Raw genomic sequence first — 22299 nt, 5'->3', positions numbered from 1 at the left:
GGGGACTCCCAATCACTTAGAAACCTGGGATATGTATACTTTCTTTTTCTGTGATGATTATTACTGTTGTTGTTTTTATTAATATATGTGATTATTTCCCTTTACTTGTAATATGCGACGTTAAATAAAGTTTATTGTATCTTGTAACATAAATGTTTACATTGGTTTTAATTGTGTTTGTGTGTGTGTGTGAGAGAGAGAGAGAGAGAGAGAGAGAGACAGAGAGGGGGAAGGGGGGGGGAGAGAGAGAGAGAGAGAGAGAGCTAGATTCGGATTAGTTGGTAAACATGAAGGAGTGCAAGACAATATACTCAAAATCTGTTAGTATCTTGAATAAATTGCTGCGTCTGTTTGGCTATTAGTATGTTTTCTTGATATGACAATTCACTATTACCGTATAGTAGTAGTTGCAAGTTAAGTGGAATTAAATAATCATTTAATTCGCGGTAGAATTACATTAGAAACATTGCCATATTTACTAGATATATACAGTAACATATAATATGACGAATCCTATATGAACACGAAACGATCGTGAAGGTCTTCAACAGTTCAAGAAGTATTGAAACAGTAAGGAAGTAATTACGTATACGTATACGTAGGACGAACGTTATTCCAATGTACTCTGTTATCGTAAATGAAAATTGCCACAATGTGTCATAGGCCTAAATACTGCATCTCGTCATGGAAGTGCCGGCTTCTAGAACGGTGATCTATCGATGATTCTAGTCTGTCCGTACAATGGCATGGGTAGGCCTACGTAGGTCAAGTGCAGTGAACCGCACCGTCTGTTGACAGTATATAGACGGTGGTGTATTCATTAGGCCTGCCTGGACAAGGTGCTGTTCCCTGAACATGCCGCGCAATATGGGACCTCACTTCTTAACACAGACATGTGATGATACCTTGATTTATAACAAATTATAAGTCTTAACCATTACCATACCAGAAAGTGCAGGAATTCATAAAAACGGAGTTGAAATTTTGGAACGGCGAAGTGGTGGCACAGAAGGAAACCCGTTTGTGTGTTGATTGTGACCACACACGTGCACATTTACGTGGTTATTTATAGCTAAGCGCACGCGCGTACCAACACCCAGTGTCATCATGGTGAACATTGAAGAGTTTTGCGGGAAAGACGGTGGAGCTATATGGGTAAGATATCTACAAACAAATGAAAGCCGACATCTTTGGACATGATCCTCTGAGGATTTGGCCTAGTTTCGTTTTGTCTCTAGATTATGTAACACATTTGTCTTTACTTCGTTGTATTCAAATGTCACCCGAATGTGTGAGTAATATAATTTAACGTTTAATTCCTAGGTAAATGTCAGATGTTAGATTCAGTATTTGTATTGTATAAGCATTATGCATGGCTGACTTTAAGCAGTAGACTCCAATATTTTAGAGTTATCCCCCTTCCATTACGTTCTAATTTGTCACTTGTAGGTCAGTTACCTGTTGAGTCAGTGATTTCATTTGAAAGCGAACGCCGTACTTTATCAATCATTGAAATATTATTATCTGATTTTGTGACAGAATAAAACAGCTGAAATTCCTCAAGGTGACATTTTTGTCAAGTGACAATTAATGTCGTCGGTACCTGATAAGTTGCATTATAATCTTTAATATATTTGTTCAGGAGTTGTGCATATGCTGACAAAGCAATTCATTAGGGTCATTGATGAATGAAGGAAAATGAATGGAAAGCTTATATGTAAAATGTTCTTGGTATTTCACACTTAAATCACCACACACAAATGCTTGAAGTTGAAGGGTGTATTCAATGGTCTATATATATGTACAGCGTTTAAGGGTATACAAGTGTGGAGTTTTTAACAAGTGGTTATTATTACTGTTTATATTTCATTAATTAAGATGGATGTTATTTGTTTTCTCAATATAATGGTAAGTCAGTTTAGAGGGTCTGTTTGGTGGTTCACTGTGTGTTTATAGCTCAGAGATAAGGGTCCAGTAGCTGAGTAGAAATTGATAAGGTCAAAGGTTATGAGCCTCCCTGGTACAGCAGTAGGGCAGAGACGTGTTTATACGTCTCTGAGTAGGGTTATAGTTATAAATAGGCGGGTGGTTATTCTGAGGGGATGAGATATAAATAGGTGTGTGGTCGTTCTGAGGGGATGAGATATAAATAGGTGTGTGGTCATTCTGAGGGGATGAGATATAAATAGGTGTGTGGTCATTCTGAGGGGATGAGATATAAATAGGTATGTGGTCATTCTGAGGGGATGAGATTATAAATAGGTATGTGGTCATTCTGAGGGGATGAGATATAAATAGGTATGTGGTCATTCTGAGGGGATGAGATTATAAATAGGTTTGTGGTCATTCTGAGGGGGATGAGATATAAATAGGTATGTGGTCATTTTGAGAGACTGGTGTACATGTATTAATAGGTATGAGGTCATTACTGGAGTAAATGGGAAGGGCTTGCATATTTAATGAGTTGGTCAGTTGTTGGTATTAATAGATTTTTCTACCTATACATCTTGTTCCATTATTAGACACGATCCCTGTATTTAGTACTAGATGTTTGTATTTAGATGTAGCTCTATCTTTAGTTTATCTTGTCTCTAGTTATATTTAGTATATGATGTCATTGGCTAAGTTTAGTATGAGTTTGAGTATATTTAGAATATGATGTCAGTTCTTAAAATAGTTGTGCCTATATAAAGGGCTGTTAGGGAGTTCAACGGGGAGTTTTCGAGTAGATTGAGAAGAGAGAGAATCCTATGGAGAGGATGAGTAATGACTCGGAGAGTATTCGGTAGACTTGCGAGGAGTCTAGTGGAGTAATTTGTAGTGTATAGAGTATTAGTTAGTTGAATTAGTTGAATTAGTGTAAACCTCAGTTGTTATTTAGTTATATTACTTTTGTGGGAGGGTCGGTTGTTTACTTCTCACATTTGTATTACTTTGTTAAGTATGATTGTTGTTTATGATTTAGAGACAGGGATCTGTTACTTTCTGTGTTATTCACCCTTATGTAGGGTAGGGCTTTTCGTTCAGTGTAGGATTCCTGGCGATCAGCTGCTACGATACCGGTGCTGAAATCTGTGTGTTTACACTTTTGAGACGGCCGGAAGTGGGTGATAGTAATAACAGGAATAGGTTCCCGCTCCTTGCTCACATGCTTTTAGATGGTGAGGCTGGGTTCGAGATTAACAGTTGGTCACTCATCTTCGAGGCTATTTGGTGGGGGGAGCAGGGGGTATAAAACAGTGGGTCCGGGAGGGGATCAGTGTCTTGACAGGGTCGGTGAGCCGACCCACTTCTCCTGGTGAGGAGAACATTACCGCCTCATGCGCTGTTAACAGTGCAAAACATGGGCCGAGGTGCTGCTAACAGTACCAATACCGTAGGACTACATGAAGTTATCGTTCCTGGGATATATAGAGTGCTATAGGAACTACAGTACATGTATTAAGGGATAGTCAGGGGCTTCGGGCTTAGACATCGATACATGGTGGTTCGCTGTAGATCTATAGGGAGCTAGGAGCACGTGGTCGTAGTCTACTGGTAGTACTGTTAGGTAGGATAGGTCATTACTCTACGTAGGGATTGGGTTTCTTAACATTAGTTGTCATTGTTTGGCACTAATGCTATGCTTTGTATTTGTTAAACTTGTTGTACATAATCATTCCGTCTTGTTAATAAACAGTTACTTGTATTTTAAACACCTTGTTGAGTTATTGAATCAATGGATGGTACTACCACTACATCCAGCGATCGAACCTGTAGTGAAAACAGGTCTGTAACCTGACGAAAGAGGCGAGGTCTAGAGAGGACTGCAGGGGAAGTTGTCGACTCGTTACCATTGCTAAAAACTATACGATCACGAAACGGATTTAACGGAGTGACAACGGATGCAAAACCCTCTTCGGACCTCCCCCTATTGCAGAATGGTGCCGTGACCAGGATGTAGTTGTGCAAGTACTGATGCATGATTCATGATCACTTTGTTGTTTTAAAAATAATACATATTAGCGGTATTTTGTACTCAAGTTTTATTGTCATAATTTGTATTTGTGACGTTGTAGATACTCTATTGAAAGATATTCAAGGCCTCTAACAATATACTGTCTACTAGAGTTTACAAGTTTTTAGGTTGATATTTTTGTTGTTGTTGCATTTTTTTAATAGAAATCTACCAATAAATATGGATAAAAATAGTGATACTGAGTTAGTCTCTGATCGGGATTATGATAGCATAGAGGGAGATACAGAGGGGCATGGTAGTGTATATGTTCCATGTTCGTCACCCGGAGATAGACAGAAGGTGTCAGGGGTAGAAACTATCCCACCTATGCCTACATGGATGTCTTCTGGAGATGGACAGGTGTAAGGGGTAGCAACTATCCCACTAACACCTACAACCGCTTCACCTAGAGATAGATTTTTGGGTCAGAGTAGGGCTAGGGTTTCTCGTAGAGAAAAGCAACCCGATACCTTTAATGGATCAAGTAGTGATTGGCAGGACTACATAGTACATTTTGAGCAGGTTTCTACATGGAATGGGTGGACAGAAACTGAGAAAGCTCAGCAATTAAGTATGAGTCTTCGGGGAACTGCTCAGAAGCTTCTTAGTAGCCTAACTAGTGGTCAGCTGTCCAATTATCAGGCAATTAAGAATACACTGACTCAAAGGTTTAATCCTAAGGAACGTAGTGTTGCCCATAGGTGTGAGTTTAGGAATAAACAGCAGGGAAAAGGTGAATCGGCTGCTGACTTTGGGTATACTCTAAGGAGACTAGCTTTGTTAGCTTATCCAGAGCTACCATATACATACCTGGAGACCCAGGTAGTAGATCAGTTTATCAATGGGTTGAGGAACTGTGAAATGAGAAAGAAGGTTACGTTTAGTCACCCACAAACATTAGACGAAGCTATTTCCTCAGCTGTTGAGTTTGAAGCAGTGTTAGGTTGCACCTCCATTAAACTTCATGGCGATTCAGTGAAAGTTTGTACTTTACAAACGGTTAGCGCTAAGTCTAAATCTAATGAATATGAGAATGAGGAGAAATTGACACAAGAGACAATAACCCAACTTATCGATAAACAGATAGGTAATTTGTCTAGGAGTAGAAATGAGCATAGAAAACGTTCAATCGAGACAACTACAAAAACTGGTGCTTGCTATTTTTGTAAAGAAGTAGGGCATTACGTAAGGGACTGTGCTAGGCTCAGTACTCTGAAGGAAAGGGAAGAAAGGGTAGCAAAAGTAGAGTCAGACCAAAGGAAAGCTGAAGTCGCAGCCAAGATCCCAGCTGGTCAAGATGCAATACACACATTATGTATTTCTAGGCATAAAACAAGGTTGGAGAAAAGAGAGAAGACTCAAGGGAAAACAGAAAAACAAGAGACGGTGTCAAGTCAGGTTCGACAAACATTACATGATGTATATTCAGACATGGGTTGTCTTTATACAGATGTGCAGGTGCACAATGTAACATGTATGATGCTGATAGATACTGGGTCTCCTGTTTCTGTTCTCTCCTATGCAGAGTTTTCAAAATTGGGGTTAGATGAACTGTCGCTACAGAGATTTGAAACAAATATCACTACAGCGGATGGTAACCAAGTGGAAGTTAAAGGGTGTATTCCTTTAGTTTTCGAAATGGGCTCAAATACTTTTGAACAAATATTTGTAGTGGCTACCGTAGATAACCTGTCTGGGATGCTGGGAATGGATTTCTTGGTGAAATACAATAGTACAATCCTGTTAGAAAAGGGAATACTTGAGACCTGTCAGGGAAATTTTCATTTAAGTCAACAGAGACGTGATAGTGACAATGTAGTACTATCTGTAATGAACATGGAACCACAAATTGTCCGTAAACAGCCAGAGTTGGTAATTAGTACTGTAGATACAGTAACTAAGGACATAGGTCAGGAATGTACAAAGATAGATGAGATTGTGGATAGTGAACATCCAATCAGAGTTAAACTTCGTAAAGGAAGTAATGCTGTTAATATGAACACTACTGAGGGAGATACTCATTCCGTGAACGATTCGAATGAAGTCTCAGTCTTGAAAAACGAATCTTATGAGAAGACTTATTTAGCTAGTACCAACAATGCTACCTCAATCAATCTTCTGATAGGTATGACGATAGTGATGATTGCGATGACTATGCTTGGTATGATTAGGTCTGATCAACTAGTTCATGTATTACTTACGGGTCATACTGATGAGTGTAAAATATCTGGTTCAAATCTGGTGACACTACTAGACAGAAAATGGTACTGTCAGACAAGTCGTGTCGCTATTGGTAGACCAAAGGTTTGGTATCCTCCGTAACTAGACCAGGTATAGCTATGGATGTGTAGATGTGTAAATACGTAGTAGGAAATAGGTTGTTATAGTTCGTTTTTATATTGGAAAGTAGTTGATACAACACCGGAAATGGGTGGGGTATCTGTAACAATCCGAGCAACTGTTAATAGTTGTCATTATTGAATTAATATAGGAGCCACCTTTACTCCCTATATGCAGAGTTAGATGAAGTTAGCCAAAGGGTAGTAAACATAAATCTTAGTACAGTAATATGTGAATTTTGTAGTAGAGATGTGGTCTTCTTAGAACTTGTATATAGTACCAGACATATACGAGGTAGAGACAATACTGTCTAGTTTGAACAGACATGAATAATGCTTAGGTACATAGCCTAACACTAGTGTCTCAGGAAATAAGTACAGGAGCTTTACCATGGCGTGGACAGGGGTTTGGAGCTCAAGGAACTGTAAACAGTTCCACCGAGTTCCATATCCGTAAAATGTTCAAGAAGATTATGATGGTCCAACAAGGGACACCGAGCCGATGGGAACGGGAACTCCATACGCTCCCAACCGCCGACCAAACCATGAGACCAGGAGGGAAAGGAACCATACCACAAGCTTGACTGAGGGATTAATGAAGTATCCTGACAGATTCGCGGGAATGCTTAAGCTTTATTGTGTATTTCAACGCATGTGAATAAGTGTTATGCATTGTCAATATGTGTGTCATGCCTTATGTGGACTAATAGAACTTTGATGAACTTTTGTTGCACATGGTACAAAGTTTAGGACTTGGATAAATAGCTGTATTCACAAATATTGTAATGGACATATATATTTGTTGATTATGTCATGCAAATTACATTTGCATCACTGGGTAGTATAGATATTGGAACTAGGAAAAGGTAGGCATAGTTTATCTGTAGCCTAGCGTGGGTTAACATTAGCAGTCGATAGTCATATAACGTGGTTATTTGTTAAGATTGTTATTAGACAAAGTAAATTTATTATAGAAAAAAAAAATATTACTTTGATCTTAGGGGGGAGGAGTGTGGGAGGGTAGGTTGTTTACTTCTCACATTTGTATTACTTTGTTAAGTATGATTGTTGTTTATGATTTAGAGACAGGGATCTGTTACTTTCTGTGTTATTCACCCTTATGTAGGGTAGGGCTTTTCGTTCAGTGTAGGATTCCTGGCGATCAGCTGCTACGATACCGGTGCTGAAATCTGTGTGTTTACACTTTTGAGACGGCCGGAAGTGGGTGATAGTAATAACAGGAATAGGTTCCCGCTCCTCGCTCACATGCTTTTAGATGGTGAGGCTGGGTTCGAGATTAACAGTTGGTCACTCATCTTCGAGGCTATTTGGTGGGGGGAGCAGGGGGTATAAAACAGCGGGTCCGGGCGGGGATCAGTGTCTTGACAGGGTCGGTGAGCCGACCCACTTCTCCTGGTGAGGAGAACATTACCGCCTCATGCGCTGTTAACAGTGCAAAACATGGGCCGAGGTGCTGCTAACAGTACCAATACCGTAGGACTACATGAAGTTATCGTTCCTGGGATATATAGAGTGCTATAGGAACTACAGTACATGTATTAAGGGATAGTCAGGGGCTTCGGGCTTAGACATCGATACATGGTGGTTCGCTGTAGATCTATAGGGAGCTAGGAGCACGTGGTCGTAGTCTACTGGTAGTACTGTTAGGTAGGATNTCGAACCTGTAGTGAAAACAGGTCTGTAACCTGACGAAAGAGGCGAGGTCTAGAGAGGACTGCAGGGGAAGTTGTCGACTCGTTACCATTGCTAAAAACTATACGATCACGAAACGGATTTAACGGAGTGACAACGGATGCAAAACCCTCTCCGGACCTCCCCCTATTACACTTTGGAGTGAAATTTCCGGACATATAGTAAGTTGATCTTAACTGTATGTATTAGAAGGAATATCAGTCTTCTTCATTTGATCTTAAATTGGACTATTTCTAAGTGTGTCAACTTTATTTGGATTACAAATTTTCCTCCTGGAGTACATTTTAGGTAACTTTATTCACTTGAACTTTTGGCAGATACATTAATTAAATTCCAGTTAATAAAACTTTAGTTAACCTTATCATAACTTGTGTGTTGTGATTTTATCTCTAGCATTTGTCAGAACGACTGGACTTTCATTTAACATAGAGGAATTAACAATAACATTAATAGCGAGATGGTGTCAGAAATGGAAACGTAACAAATTGGTGTCAGAAGTGGGATGCCTAAAAACGTAACCCAAGTATAGTCCAATCGTCCATGGCAAATATTTTAGTTGTTGTTTTTGTCGGTGACAAATGGAAATTTTTAACTAGCAGATTTTGAAAAAGGAAGTTTGCCTGTACGTTAAAGTGATAACACCTATATAAAAGGCCTAACCAAAAAGTAAGTTTGTTTCCTGTTACATGCTGGGAAATAAATAGGGTAGGGGGTAGGGATTATTTTCATTTTTTTTTTTTTTTTTTTTTTTTTTTTTTTTGACATTCTATGAAATTGAACACCAAAACAAAAGATAACGCAGACATCACCCATATGAAACCACATTGTAGCAGATATTAGAACTAAGGTGCCCAAGACCGACTTGCCAGTGATACTTGATAAATACAGAACAATAAAATATTATTAACAGTTAGTATTTATTACAACAAAACAAAACATTGCTTGGGCAGATATCTTAACAAAAGCAAAAAAAATGGAAATGCTGCTACTAAGTCACTAGTGTTGCTTTGGCTATCCCTCTATGTGCCTAATCTGATATGTTGGATCATATGTCATCTTTTTTGTTTTCCGTATGGTAAGTTAATAACGTCTGCCACTGAAAGGCGGATCCCAATTAACTTCAAAAATTTGTTCAGATGCAGGCTCTGTACTCGCTAGAATAGTGAAGCGATTTGCTTTTGTGTTTGATTCGTCAGAGTCAGTGGTATCTTTCAAAAACGTCTGCCATCAAATTAGTTGCGGGTACCGCTGCCATCAAACGTTTCTCGCCGGCGTGATCACATTTATTAAACTTTAATGCAAGCATTGCTGTGTGAAGGAAAGCCATCTTGAAACTCAGTCTGTGTCGAAAGAGCGCTTCAATACGTTGATCTGCTTAAATGACCCTGATTGTTACAAGCGTCTAAAATTTAAGACAAAAAACGGTAACAAAAATCCAGAAATTCCAATTTTTGCTGAAAAATTGTTAGGGTCGCGCAGTAAAAGTAGGGTCAGTTGGGGAACCGGAAACAAACATGATTTTAGCTAACCTGTCCCAAAGGTGTGGCCCCTCTGGGGGCAGAGTGGCGAGGCCCAAGGCAGAGGAGCATCATGAGGGCCAAATAGGGGAAATAGAGAAAAAAAAAATCTCCTACTATGCAAGTGAAGGGATTTAAACTAAATGTAGTCTGAAGCATGCTTAAGGACAAACGTAATATCTCAAAATGGAGGATGTGTGCCCCCCCCCGGGGCAGAGAAGGCGGGCCCAATAGGGGAAATAGAGAGTGAAAAAAAATCCTTTCTGGACATGTACAAATGAATAAATTTAAACCAAATGTGGTCTGAAGCATGCTTAGGGGGAAAAATTCAATTTGTTCAATTTGTAAAAAAAAAAAACCCTATAGGGGAACTCATTTTACTTGGTGTCTTACCCACCAAAACAGATTTACATGGAGTTCTTTTTTGCAACTTAGTTTCTTGTACTCTTTTGATAAACCTGTATGGTACTCAGCAGGTTTTAAATTGAAAATAAAATACCAGGTGAGCTATTAAGGCCCCTGGGCCTCTTGTTTTGTTAGGCCTAAGGAATAGGAGGGTAAAATACTGCATTACTGGTTAATTAGCTTTTATGTGATATAACCCGAGGACCCGTTCACTAGTTCAGCAACGTCCAGCATGGTCAGTAGTTGGATGCATGGGTGAACGCCCGCACGTTACATTTGGTGGCAGCGGTGGGATTCTGTGATCATGTAAGGCCAGTTCCTGGTGGTTAGGGAAGGTGCATTTAATGGACCTATGGGATTCCCCAGGTCAATTGTGCCGCGACGAGACTTCTCATAGAGGTTATAGTGTAACAGCTAAGGAATATGAGGGTAAATTACTGCCTAGCTAGCTTTTCCAGTGATGCAGTATAATCCGGGGAAGTGCTCACTAATTATTCAGCAACGTCGAGCGTGGTCAGTAGTTGGATGGCTGACAGCAGTCTATGTAAAATTGTACACCCCTGGTGATGTTCGGCTTAAGGACACGAAAAGAGAAAAGAAAATGATGAAAATAAAACCATTTTATTTTCTTAAACACATACTTTTATTATGGTCAGACTGCATGCACTCAATGGATTATATACCAAACATTAAAACTAATTGACTATCGCATTTAAAAAAAAAAAAAACTTGCAATAATTTCAATAAATATTATTTTTTAGGAACAATCATTGTAAATCACTTTTCAGCTAATCTACCTTACGACACTTATTCTAAGTTCTAGCTGTTCATATCAATCATCTGATGTTCTGTCCTGTGTTTCTGCATGTCATTCGATAGAAGAATAAATCCCCGAATTGGTCACAAATCATTTCCGATTAAGCAAACCCTGGAATAATAAGACCTATTAGATATAGTTTGTTCGAATCAATTTCCTTGACCTGCATTGTTAGTATTGTTTTTTTGAAAATTTATTTAATTTGTGACCATTTTGTTCGTTTCAGGATGATAATTTGTTGTTCAACAGTTCGTACCCAAGATTTACGGAGTGTTCCCAGAATACTCTGCTGGTTTGGGTACCATGTGGGTTCCTGTGGGTGACTCTCCCGTTCTACCTGTATGGTCTGTGTACATCAAACGGTGTGCCCCTCCCTCTGTCTAGTCTCAACATCACAAAATCTGTAAGTATAATGTCACTAAATAAGTTCAATTTTTATTTTTTGTAATGCAGCAGGAAATATATGTGTATGTTTAAAAGGTCATATATGATCATTGCTGTCTGTAGAACTGAAAGTTCCTACCCAGACAGTTAGCCAACATGATTGGACTATTATGAAGTGAACAGGGGGCTAACCACAAAATGCCTTGTTCACCATTAATTGTGGACAACGAGGGGAAGTAACTCATACTATGCTTATTTAATATCACCAGTTACCAAGCTGGCAGTACGTTTGTGAATTTAATAGTTGTCCTATGTGCTTACTGCAAGTGTGTTACATGTAACAGTTGGCTATCAAATATGAAGAATATATTTCAACTATAATTGTGCTTGTTTCACTGTTTAAAAACTACAATCAGAGTTGACACCAAAGGAGGGGTAGGGGGGGGGAATTATTGATAGATGTAAGTTTGTATAAATGTCATAATGGCCTTTAATTTTGTTCCGGAATGAATGAAATGATAAAATGTAGTAGTTTTTTTCACAAGCACATGAGTTTCTTGTAAAACAAATCATAATTATAAGTTTTAGTCTAGGGGTGATTGTGAATATGGTTTGCTAGCATTTAAAATGTCAAATAATATAATATTCTTTGGAATAAGATTCATCAGTTTGAACATAGACTGGAATTGAAAACTTATTTTGCGAGCTTTCGAAAATGACTGTTTCCTTTGTCAAGCAAAAAATGTAAATGGCCAGTGTCCTGCCCCCAAAGTGCTGAAAACAACACGTGCACACTAAGCCACAGTGTGCCGAATCATTAATGTCAGCTGTCAAAAATCGTGGAGACATTTTCGTCCAATTGCACTCTAGTACTGCAGGCAGTCAGGGTGATGGGTACCATGTTTAACTATTCCGCCCCTTATTGGATGTTAAAATGGGGTCCTTAAGATGACTTGAGATCTAGTTTTAATTTTGAAGTAAAAGTGAATTTGCGTTTTGATTTCAGTTCCTGAGTCTGGTGCTGTTCTTCCTCACAGCTGTACAGATGATTAAAGAGGCTAGTGACAAGACAGACAATGGTAAAGAGGTGTCGACTGCGCTCTTCCTGGCCGGTTCTATAAAAGTGGCCTCATTTGTGAGTCATTTTGTTTTTTAAGGTGTGAACCTGTGTTCTCTTACCCTGGACAGGTGTATATCCACACTTTTACTGGTGTGAGATTTCCTTTTCTCCCATCCTTCACAGGTGTGTCTCTTGTTTTTGCCAGGAAAGATCAGCTTGTCACCCCCTAGGGGGAGATAGCCTCGTGCTGATTAGCATGTGTTCAATTGTGATGTCATTAAAATGCGTCGCTGGTAATTTTGACGTCATTAAAAGTGAATAACGATATTCATACCCCACATGTGTTTTTGTTTACACTGCTGTCAGTGGAGTTTTGACTGAAATAATAGGATGGGAGAAAAATAGTCATCCCCTACCTTAAGGGTGTAACAGAGAAATCTCCAACCCTTGGGGTGATTTATTTGGTTTCTAACCCTCGGCAGAGCCTCAGGTTAGGCAACAAAAAATAATCACCCCTCGGGTTGGAGATTTCTCTGTCACACCCTCAGGGTAGGGGAAGATTCTGTTAGTCTCACCCTAGGGCTGAGACGGGGGGATTCCCCTATTCATAACAATGGTATGACCTCGCATCAACAATCCATCAATGACACGTCAACCCTGAATTTAGCATGTAACGTTTTCATTACATTATGATTATGATACACAATAGGAGAACAGGGTAAGATAAAAAGAATCATTCACCCCCTTGTGGGTGAGATAGGGGAGTCTCAACCCTCGGGGAAAGATTTTTAAGTTGCCAAGCACTCGGCAAAGCCTCGTGTCTGGTAACTAAAGAATCTTCCCTCACAGGTTGAGATTCCCTTATCTCAACCCCAAGGGGGGTGAGAGATTCCAGTATTCAAGATCCCTTTATCATCAGACATACTTTATAGATGAAGTCTGTGATCAAACTAACTTTCTGTCAAGGACTTGGGGCATTATTGGTCGCTTTTAGTTCATAAAAAGTAAAAAAACATCAACTTCAATTTATATACCTATTTCTGTTAAAAGCATCATATTGGTTAATTGGGGGTATCTTTCTTGGTGCAGATTTTTTCCACTGCGCATGTGTAGATACCCTACCAATGCAACAAATTGCGTTGTAATGCAGATTTAACAGCCAAAATGCGGTGTTTTTGGACAGTTAGTTAGAAGAAATGAAAGCCTCCGCAAGTGGCAAACAGAAATTCCTTTGCCAACACTGGTATGACAATGTTTAAACATGTCAAACATTTATTTGTTTGTTGCATGCATAGGCTTTCAAAAATTAAAGAGTGTTTAGTTAATATCCTTCAAAATTGCCAATTTTCAACCAAATAGCACACGACAGACGATATTCACGCATTTTATTATGAAAAGGTGGGTTTATGTTTCTCTTTATAAAGCCATATCTCCTTAACCAGTTGTCGAATGAATTTGAAATTTCATATTTGTGTACTTCATTTGTTCCATTTCACTACCCTGTAAATTGTATTGCCACCTTGTTATACTGCCAAAATATGCAAGGAACAAACGTTGGCAGCATAACAGGGGGAAATCGTATTTTATTTTCCCCAAATTGGATTTGTATGTGTGATTTTCCCAAAGTAACAAGGCACGTCAGGTCCGACTCCCTTAATTTGGAAAACAGGTAGAAAAATCACTGATTACAACTGTACTTTTTAATATTTTAATACTTTTGAATTTTGTATCTGACTCCGAGTGTTTCCCTTCCACAGGCACTGACAGCCCTGTTGATTCAGTTCGAGAAAAGGAGTGGTTTTATCACATCAGGCATTCTGTTTCTGTACTGGTTAATGATGACCATTGCTGGGATAGTACCATTCTACAGTAAAATCATACAAAAGGTAAGCAATCTAACACTTAAACATGGCCTCCTCTAGTTACTACAAACAGAACACAATACATCTCCAGCACACACGCACCCATACACACATAGGGTGATATAAGCCAGATGGCATAGGACTAGTAGTTAGCGCCTGATACAGCAGCTCCTGCGAATTCCTCAAAAATTGTATTGATTAATATATATGCTTATTGTATTGATTGTATAAAACTGAATATCTATGTACTATTAAGTGCTTTAGAGTTGCTTATTCTAGCTAGATAGGGCGCTATATATCAAGTGTTGTAAAATAAAAAAATAAAAAAATATTAATTTATCAATATTCTGTATATACTTTTCTTTTAGTTGTTTATATGATGACTTGTTTACATTTATTTCGGATTGGACTAGATAATAGATGTATCTTTCGATATAAATATTGACCAAAAATTATAGTGCACTCAGAACAAATGTTGAAGCAGTTTCTATAAAGAGTGCACTTTGGTTTTTGGTCAATACATCAATATAGACTAGTCTATATATTTTTCAAGGTATTTCCCAATATTGGAAAGAATACTGGCGAATGAGGTGAAGGAGAGGGGAAGAGTTTGTTTTTGTACACAAAAACAAATCTCTTACACCTTAAAAAGTTTGTAATACATTGTTTGTTGACTTTTACGTTTGTAATTCATTGTACGGTGACTTGTTTACCTGTGTAATTCATTGTACAGTGACTTGTTTACCTGTGTAAATCATTGTACGGTGACTTGTTTACCTGTGTGATTCATTGTACAGTGACTTGTTTACCTGTGTTATGCATTGTACAGTGACTTGTTTACCTGTGTAATTCATTGTACAGTGACTTGTTTACCTGTGTAATTCATTGGACAGTGACTTGTTTACCTGTGTAAATCATTGTACGGTGACTTGTTTACCTGTGTAATTCATTGTACAGTGACTTGTTTACCTTTGTAATACGTCTATTTCTGATTTTACAGGAGTACGAGGACGATCTGTTCACCTTTATTATGTTCTACGTGTACTGGGCAGCCCTATTATTACAGCTGATTCTTCACTGTATCGCTGAAAAAGTCACACGCCGGGGTTACCAACCACTTGGACAGGTAGGCTTATTCATGAAAAATTAATCGTAACTTTTGTTTTATCTAAAGAACAGTCAGACCTATGTTAAGAGACCACCATTGGGTTCAGAAGTGGTCTCACAATGAAGGTTGGCTATTAACTCATTCACTCCAGAAGGCACATTTGAACGCTTCCAATTCAAAGGTTTGAATAGTTCATGATGAAATTTCTGGGGTGAATGAGTTCACACAGGTTCAGTTCAGCAATCACTACAATGAGGAACATTGAAAGAGATTACTGTATACAGCCACTGTGTAGTGGTTACTGTATACAGCCACTGTGGAGAGGTTACTGTATACGGCCACTGTGTAGTGGTTACTGTATATAGCCACTGTGTAGTGGTTACTGTATCCAGCCACTGTGTAGAGGTAACTGTATACAGCCACTGTGTAGAGGTTACTGTATACAGCCACTGTGAAGAGGTTACTGTATACAGCCACTGTGTATTGGTTACTGTATACAGCCACTGTGTATTGGTTACTGTATACAGCCACTGTGTAGGGGTTATTGTATACAGCCACTGTGTAGCGGTTACTGTATACAGCCATTGTTTAATGGTTATTGTATACAGCCACTGTGGAGAGGTTACTATATACAGCCACTGTGGAGAGGTAACTGTACACAGCAACTGTGTAGTGGTTACTGTATACAGTCACTGTGGAGAGGTTACTGTATACAGACACTGTGTAGTGGTTACTGTATAGTGTAGTGGTTACTGTATACAGCCATTGTTTAGTGGTTACTGTATACAGCCACTGGGGAGAGGTTACTGTATACAGCCACTGTGAAGAGGTTACTGTATACAGCCACTGTGAAGTGGTTATTGTATACAGCTACTGTGTAGTGGTTACTGTATACAGCCATTGTTTAGTGGTTACTGTATACAGCCACTGAGTAGTGGTTACTGTATACAGCCACTGTGAAGAGGTTACTGTAGACAGCCACTTTGTAGTGGTTACTGTATACAGCCACGGTGGAGAGGTTACTGTATACAGCCACTGGGAAGTGGTTACTGTATTCAGCCACTGTGGAGTGGTTATTGTATACAGCTACTGTGTAGTGGTTACTGTATACAACCACTGCGTAGTGGTTACTGTATACAGCCACTCTGGAGAGGTTACTGTATACATCCACTGTGGAGAGGTTACTGTATACCGACACTGTGTAGTGGTTACTGTATAGTGTAGTGGTTACTGTATACAGCCACGGTGGAGAGGTTACTGTATACAGCCACTATGTAGTGGTTACTGTATACAGCCACGGTGGAGAGGTTACTGTATACAGCCACTGGGAAGTGGTTACTGTATTCAGCCACTGTGGAGTGGTTATTGTATACAGCTACTGTGTAGTGGTTACTGTATACAACCACTGTGGAGAGGTTACTGTATACGGCCACTGTGTAGTGGTTACTGTATACCGCCACTGTGTAGTGGTTACTGTATACCGCCACTGTGTAGTGGTTACTGTATACCGCCACTGTGTAGTGGTTACTGTATACCGCCACTGTGTAGTGGTTACTGTATATAGCCACTGTGGAGAGGTTACTGTATACCGACACTGTGTAGTGGTTACTGTATAGTGTAGTGGTTACTGTATACAGCCACCGTGTAGTGGTTACTGTATACAGCCACGGTGGAGAGGTTACTGTATACAGCCACTGAGTAGTGGTTACTGTATACAGCCACTTTGTAGTGGTAACTGTATACAGCCACTGTGGAGAGGTTCCTGTATACAGCCACTGTGTAGTGGTTCCTGTATACAGCCACTGTGGAGAGGTAACTGTATACAGCCACTGTGTAGAGGTTACTGTATACAGCCACTGTGTAATGGTTACTGTATACAGCCACTGTCGAGAGGTTACTTTATACAGCCACTGTGGAGTGGTTACTGTATACAGCCCCTGTGGAGAGGTTACTGTATACAGCCACTGTGTTGTGGTTACTGTATACAGCCACTGTGAAGTGGTTACTGTATACAGCCACTGTGAAGAGGTTACTGTATACAGCCACTGTGGAGTGGTTACTGTATACAGCCCCTGTGTAGTGGTAACTGTATACAGCCACTGTGTAGTGGGTACTGTATACAGCCACTGTGTAGTGGGTACTGTATACAGCCACTGTGTAGTGGAAACTGTATAAAGCCACTGTGGAGAGGTTACTGTATTCAGCCACTGTGAAGTGGTTATTGTATACAGCTACTGTGTAGTGGTTACTGTATACAACCACTGCGTAGTGGTTACTGTATACAGCCACTGGGGAGAGGTTACTGTATACAGCCACTGGGAAGTGGTTACTGTATTCAGCCACTGTGGAGTGGTTATTGTATACAGCTACTGTGTAGTGGTTACTGTATACAGCCATTGTTTAGTGGTTACTGTATACAGCCACTGGGGAGAGGTTACTGTATACAGCCACTGTGTAGAGGTTACTGTATACAGCCACTGTGAAGTGGTTCCTGTATTCAGCCACTGTGAAGTGGTTATTGTATACAGCTTCTGTGTAGTGGTTACTGTATACAGTCACTGTGGAGAGGTTACTGTATACAGACACTGTGTAGGGGTTACTGTATACAGCCACTGTGTAGAGGTTACTGTATACAGCCACTGTGAAGTGGTTATTGTATACAGCTACTGTGTAGTGGTTACTGTATACAACCACTGCGTAGTGGTTACTGTATACAGCCACTGGGGAGAGGTTACTGTATACAGCCACTGGGAAGTGGTTACTGTATTCAGCCACTGTGAAGTGGTTATTGTATACAGCTACTGTGTAGTGGTTACTGTATACAGACACTGTGTAGTGGTTACTGTATACAGCCACTGTGGAGAGGTTACTGTATACAGCCACTGTGGAGAGGTTACTGTATACAGCCACTGTGGAGAGGTTACTGTGAGTACACTTAATCTTCCCAAATTAAATTTTAAAAAGTTCGCAAGTATGGGACATTGGGATCCTTTTATAAGTTTTCGTTTTGCTATATACTCTCTCTCTCTCTTTTTAAACAGAAGCCATGCCCAGAGATCTCCACCTCCTTCCTTAGTAGATTAGTATTTTGGTGGATGAATTCGTAAGTGAACTATTGAAGTGTTTTTTTTAATTGAAGTGTTTCATTGAGTGTTTAAGACAAAGTTTTAGGTTCACTTATGTGTTATGATGAATTTTATTTCTAAAGAAAAAAATGTAGGTTTAATCCATGTGTTATGATGAATTTAATTTTAACAGATTTTTTTTTAAAAGATTAAATTTAAATGTTTTATGATGAATTTTTATTTTAAAGAAAATACTTTAGGTTAAATTCAGATGTATTATGATGAATTTCATTTTGAAGAAAATAATTCCAAAGTATAGCAATGAACAAATTATTCCCCACAGACTGGTATTGTCAGGGTACAAGAAAGACTTACAAGAGGATGATATCTGGGACTTGAATCCACGCGATGCAAATACCAGTGTCAACCCGAAGTTCTCAAAAGCCTGGAAGGCAGAGCTTGAAAAATGGAAGATGAGAGAGTAAGCTCGACATACCGACTGTATTTTTTCTCAATTCAGATCTTATATTCTTATAAGTGGATTGAAAACTTGGATCGTTGAAAAAAAGTCTTTAACTAGACGGTTATCAACAAAATAGGAGTACATGAATATATTAACGAAAACATTTGTTAAGTACGTTTTCAAATCAAATACTTTAACAGTTTTCTGATTTTTTTCTAGACTTACAAGCTTTGATTTTTATGATACTTTTGTTGTGTAATTTAAAAAATATTTTTGCTGTTATTTACCTTAAACCACCATGTGAATCATAATGGACTCATCCAGATCAATACATGGTTACATGGTAGAGTCAACTAATGTTACCCAGGGGTGTTTACACTACGAGAGTAAACAGTAAAATCTGACTGATTTAACGTAAATTCGCTGATCTTACAGAAATACCAGTGTGACTTTTAACCGAGAACCCCGTGACATACAGGAAGACCGACGCACCTCAGAAAAAACACCACTGCTACGACAAAGGGCGGGAACATCAGAGGTGGAATTCCGTGGAACTAAAGTGGAAAAACAGAAAAGCAAAGCTTCGTTGTTTAGGGTGTTGGTTAGAGTATATGGGTTTGACTTCCTCAGGGCGTGGGGATGTAAGTTCCTCTACGACCTCATGCAGTTTGTCAGTCCCACTCTGTTGGGGTAAGTAAGATTATTGTGTAGGATTGGGTTCTCCATTTGAGGAGGAAAGATATCTGTTTTAAAAGCATGAATGTATGGAACGACTGTTATACATATAAATAACAAAAGACATCCAAAGTTGTGGTAATGGTTATATAGAAAAGAAATGACAGTCTTTCTAACATTTCCCTAATACTTTCACCGCTGAAGAAGTTCATTGTTTAATATATAAGATGGACAATCTATGACGTCACACACTGTTGTACTGTTCACCTGAATATCTAATACAGTGAAAATGTAACATAGTTTTGTCTGACATATTGTTTTTTTTTATTTACATAATATGATTCACTTGTATTTCGTCAATTTTAACTTTTATCTATATATAGTGTACTGTACGTACCACAAATGTTCACTGCAGTTTAATTTTCGCCTACTTCGCTCAGTCTGTGATGAGGGCAAATTCATCATAACAGAAGATATAAGTATACAACACAATATACAGATTGATTAAATGTGAAGATGGAAATTAATACTGGGCGAAAATTCATTTTATGGTCAAAGGGCGAAAGTTTGGCTGAAAGTTTCCTAACTGATGATAAGCATACTTACCCTTTTAATTCACTGAATGATGAACGATCTTTTCTGACCTTGAGATTTGTTTGGACCTTTACAGTGTGTTAATAGCCTACACACAGAACAAGGAACATGAACAGGAATGGAAAGGCTACGTCTACGCTGCCTCCTTCTTTGTTGTCGCTACCATCCAATCGCTGTGCTTCCATCAGAACTTCCATATCGGCATGACAACCGGAATGCGGATAAGATCAGCACTCATTACAGCTGTTTATAAGAAGGTATATAGTCACTGTGTTTTATGTAATGGTCTTGCCAGCGTTGATAAAATATGTGCCTGAATCTGTGAAGGATTTTAAGTTTTTGTCGCTTATTGGGGCCACCTCCTAGTCATATGCTCTACCAAATGTGCTAAAGAGAAATTTTTTCCAGCCAAGACAGTAGGAAGTGGTCAGTATTTTTCCAGGGTGATATATAATTCCCCTCCAGGAGTTAAAAGAATTATGTTTTCAATGCCTCCACTAGGGTCAAACCACTTACCAGGCACCTCTGGTGTACTAGTCTGCTCTACCTAATGTGTTAAAAGAGAAAATCGTTCCAGCCAAGTCAGTATGAAGTATTTTTCCAGGGTGTCATGATAAAGATATTGGAGTGATGATGATGATGATAACAAAACATTATGAAATGATGAGTGAGTATATGTGATGCAGTGAGCTTGCGAATGAGTGTAAGGGAGTATGAAAAAAAATTGTATCTATTTATGCATATTGTACCAGAAAAAACTTTGAAAAATAAAAATAATAAAAAAAGTATTTTTCCAGGGTGGCATTTATTATAATCGCTCTCCAGATATCGTTTTTATTTGCCGCTGCTAGGGGTCAAACCACTTACAAGGCACCTCTGGTTTACTTGTCTGATGAGCCAAAGAGAAATTCTCACAAGTGTAGTCAGAAGGAAATGGCTATTATTTTACCAGGATGACACAAACATCTCATTATACTGGTTTGTGTTGTTCTAATTCTGCATCAGAGATCGTTAAAGAGTAAATGAACAGGTGAAGTAAAGAGAAATAAAGTGTTAATGGTTTTTTTCCAGTCCATCTGTATGAACAGCGAGGCTAAGAAACAGAAGACGGTGGGAGAGATTGTTAACCTCATGTCTGTGGATTGTCAGCGCATGCAGGACCTCTCCGGCTACTTGTGGATGTTGTGGTCAGCTCCTGTCCAGATCATTCTGGCCATGACGCTTTTGTGGAATCAACTTGGACCCGCTGTTTTGGCAGGTCAGTTTCAACAAAACATATTTGTTTTTATTGGAAACAAAAGTAGGAGTAATTTTTCGCCTTTTTTAGCCCTCCAAAAATAAGTCCACAGCATAATAAATGTAGTAAATAAATGTGAAGGTGAAGTTAACACTGGGCGAAAATTGATTTTATGGGCGGAGGGCAAAAGTTTGACCTGGCGAAGATTTCCTGGTACAATGTATACAGTATTTCCAGTATCACTAATAGTTGACAGTTGTGTTTCTGTTACATCATTACATGTGCACCGCATACATACAACTTAATACTGTCTTGATACACAGTAATAATGACTTAGCCACGACTCGAACCAAATAACACTATCACATCAGAACTGGTAGATTATGTGTGTATTGAGTGACAAAATACAACCTTTCTGGTTCATCTCCAGTCCTGAATTTTGAGGATCCCTGTCCATCTGTAGGCAAAACACTAGAAAGTTCCTCTGTCCTTTTTTTTCACCACTACTGTACCTCCCCTTAATTTCCTTAAGGATCCCTGTCTCACTACACTGTGGTTTATCCTATATACAGTAAACTCCCCTTAACTTCCTTAAGGATCCCTGTCCTACTACACTGGTTATCCTATATACAGTAGCCTCCCCTTAACTTCCTTAAGGATCCCTGTCTCACTACACTGTGGATTTTCCCATATACGGTCACCTTCCCTTAACTTCCTTAAGGATCCCTGTCTCACTACACTGTAGATTTTCCCATATACGGTCACCTTCCCTTAACTTCCTTAAGGATCCCTGTCTCACTACACTGTAGATTTTCCCATATACGGTCACCTTCCCTTAACTTCCTTAAGGATCCCTGTCTCACTACACTGTAGATTTTCCCATATACGGTCACCTTCCCTTAACTTCCTTAAGGATCCCTGTCTCACTACACTGTAGATTTTCCCATATACGGTCACCTTCCCTTAACTTCCTTAAGGATCCCTGTCTCACTACACTGTAGATTTTCCCATATACGGTCACCTTCCCTTAACTTCCTTAAGGATCCCTGTCTCACTACACTGT

At 39.1% G+C, this 22299-nt stretch overlaps 2 protein-coding genes and 1 long non-coding RNA gene across 3 annotated transcripts in view; all 3 read left to right on the top strand.

Moving 5' to 3' along the window:
* The first annotated feature begins 633 nt into the window (after positions 1-633).
* LOC110442275 (multidrug resistance-associated protein 1-like) overlaps positions 634-22299 on the top strand; it is a 49358-nt gene continuing 27692 nt past the window's right edge. Inside the window, exons 1-10 of the mRNA XM_021485793.1 lie at positions 634-1155; positions 11015-11191; positions 12179-12307; positions 13990-14118; positions 15095-15220; positions 18244-18305; positions 18611-18748; positions 19166-19420; positions 20076-20256; positions 21071-21257. Coding sequence (XP_021341468.1) covers positions 1108-1155; positions 11015-11191; positions 12179-12307; positions 13990-14118; positions 15095-15220; positions 18244-18305; positions 18611-18748; positions 19166-19420; positions 20076-20256; positions 21071-21257 — 1432 coding nt within the window. The 5' untranslated portion in view covers positions 634-1107. The remainder of the gene's footprint in view (positions 1156-11014; positions 11192-12178; positions 12308-13989; positions 14119-15094; positions 15221-18243; positions 18306-18610; positions 18749-19165; positions 19421-20075; positions 20257-21070; positions 21258-22299) is intronic.
* Positions 1162-7670, top strand: LOC110442277. Its single transcript, XR_002461998.1, has 2 exons — positions 1162-2906; positions 7361-7670. It is a non-coding gene; the product is annotated as an uncharacterized LOC110442277 (long non-coding RNA).
* On the top strand, positions 3740-7670 carry LOC110442276. The gene is made up of 2 exons (XM_021485794.1): positions 3740-4297; positions 4358-7670. The coding sequence occupies exon 2, from the start codon at positions 4571-4573 to the stop codon at positions 6317-6319; it is 1749 nt and encodes a 582-aa protein (XP_021341469.1). The 5' UTR covers positions 3740-4297; positions 4358-4570; the 3' UTR covers positions 6320-7670.

Source organism: Mizuhopecten yessoensis, unplaced genomic scaffold (genome assembly GCF_002113885.1).
Source record: "Mizuhopecten yessoensis strain PY_sf001 unplaced genomic scaffold, ASM211388v2 scaffold716243, whole genome shotgun sequence".
NCBI lineage: Eukaryota > Metazoa > Mollusca > Bivalvia > Pectinida > Pectinidae > Mizuhopecten > Mizuhopecten yessoensis.
The sequence above is the reverse complement of the archived record's forward strand: the minus strand, read 5'-3'. Positions and strand labels throughout refer to the sequence as shown.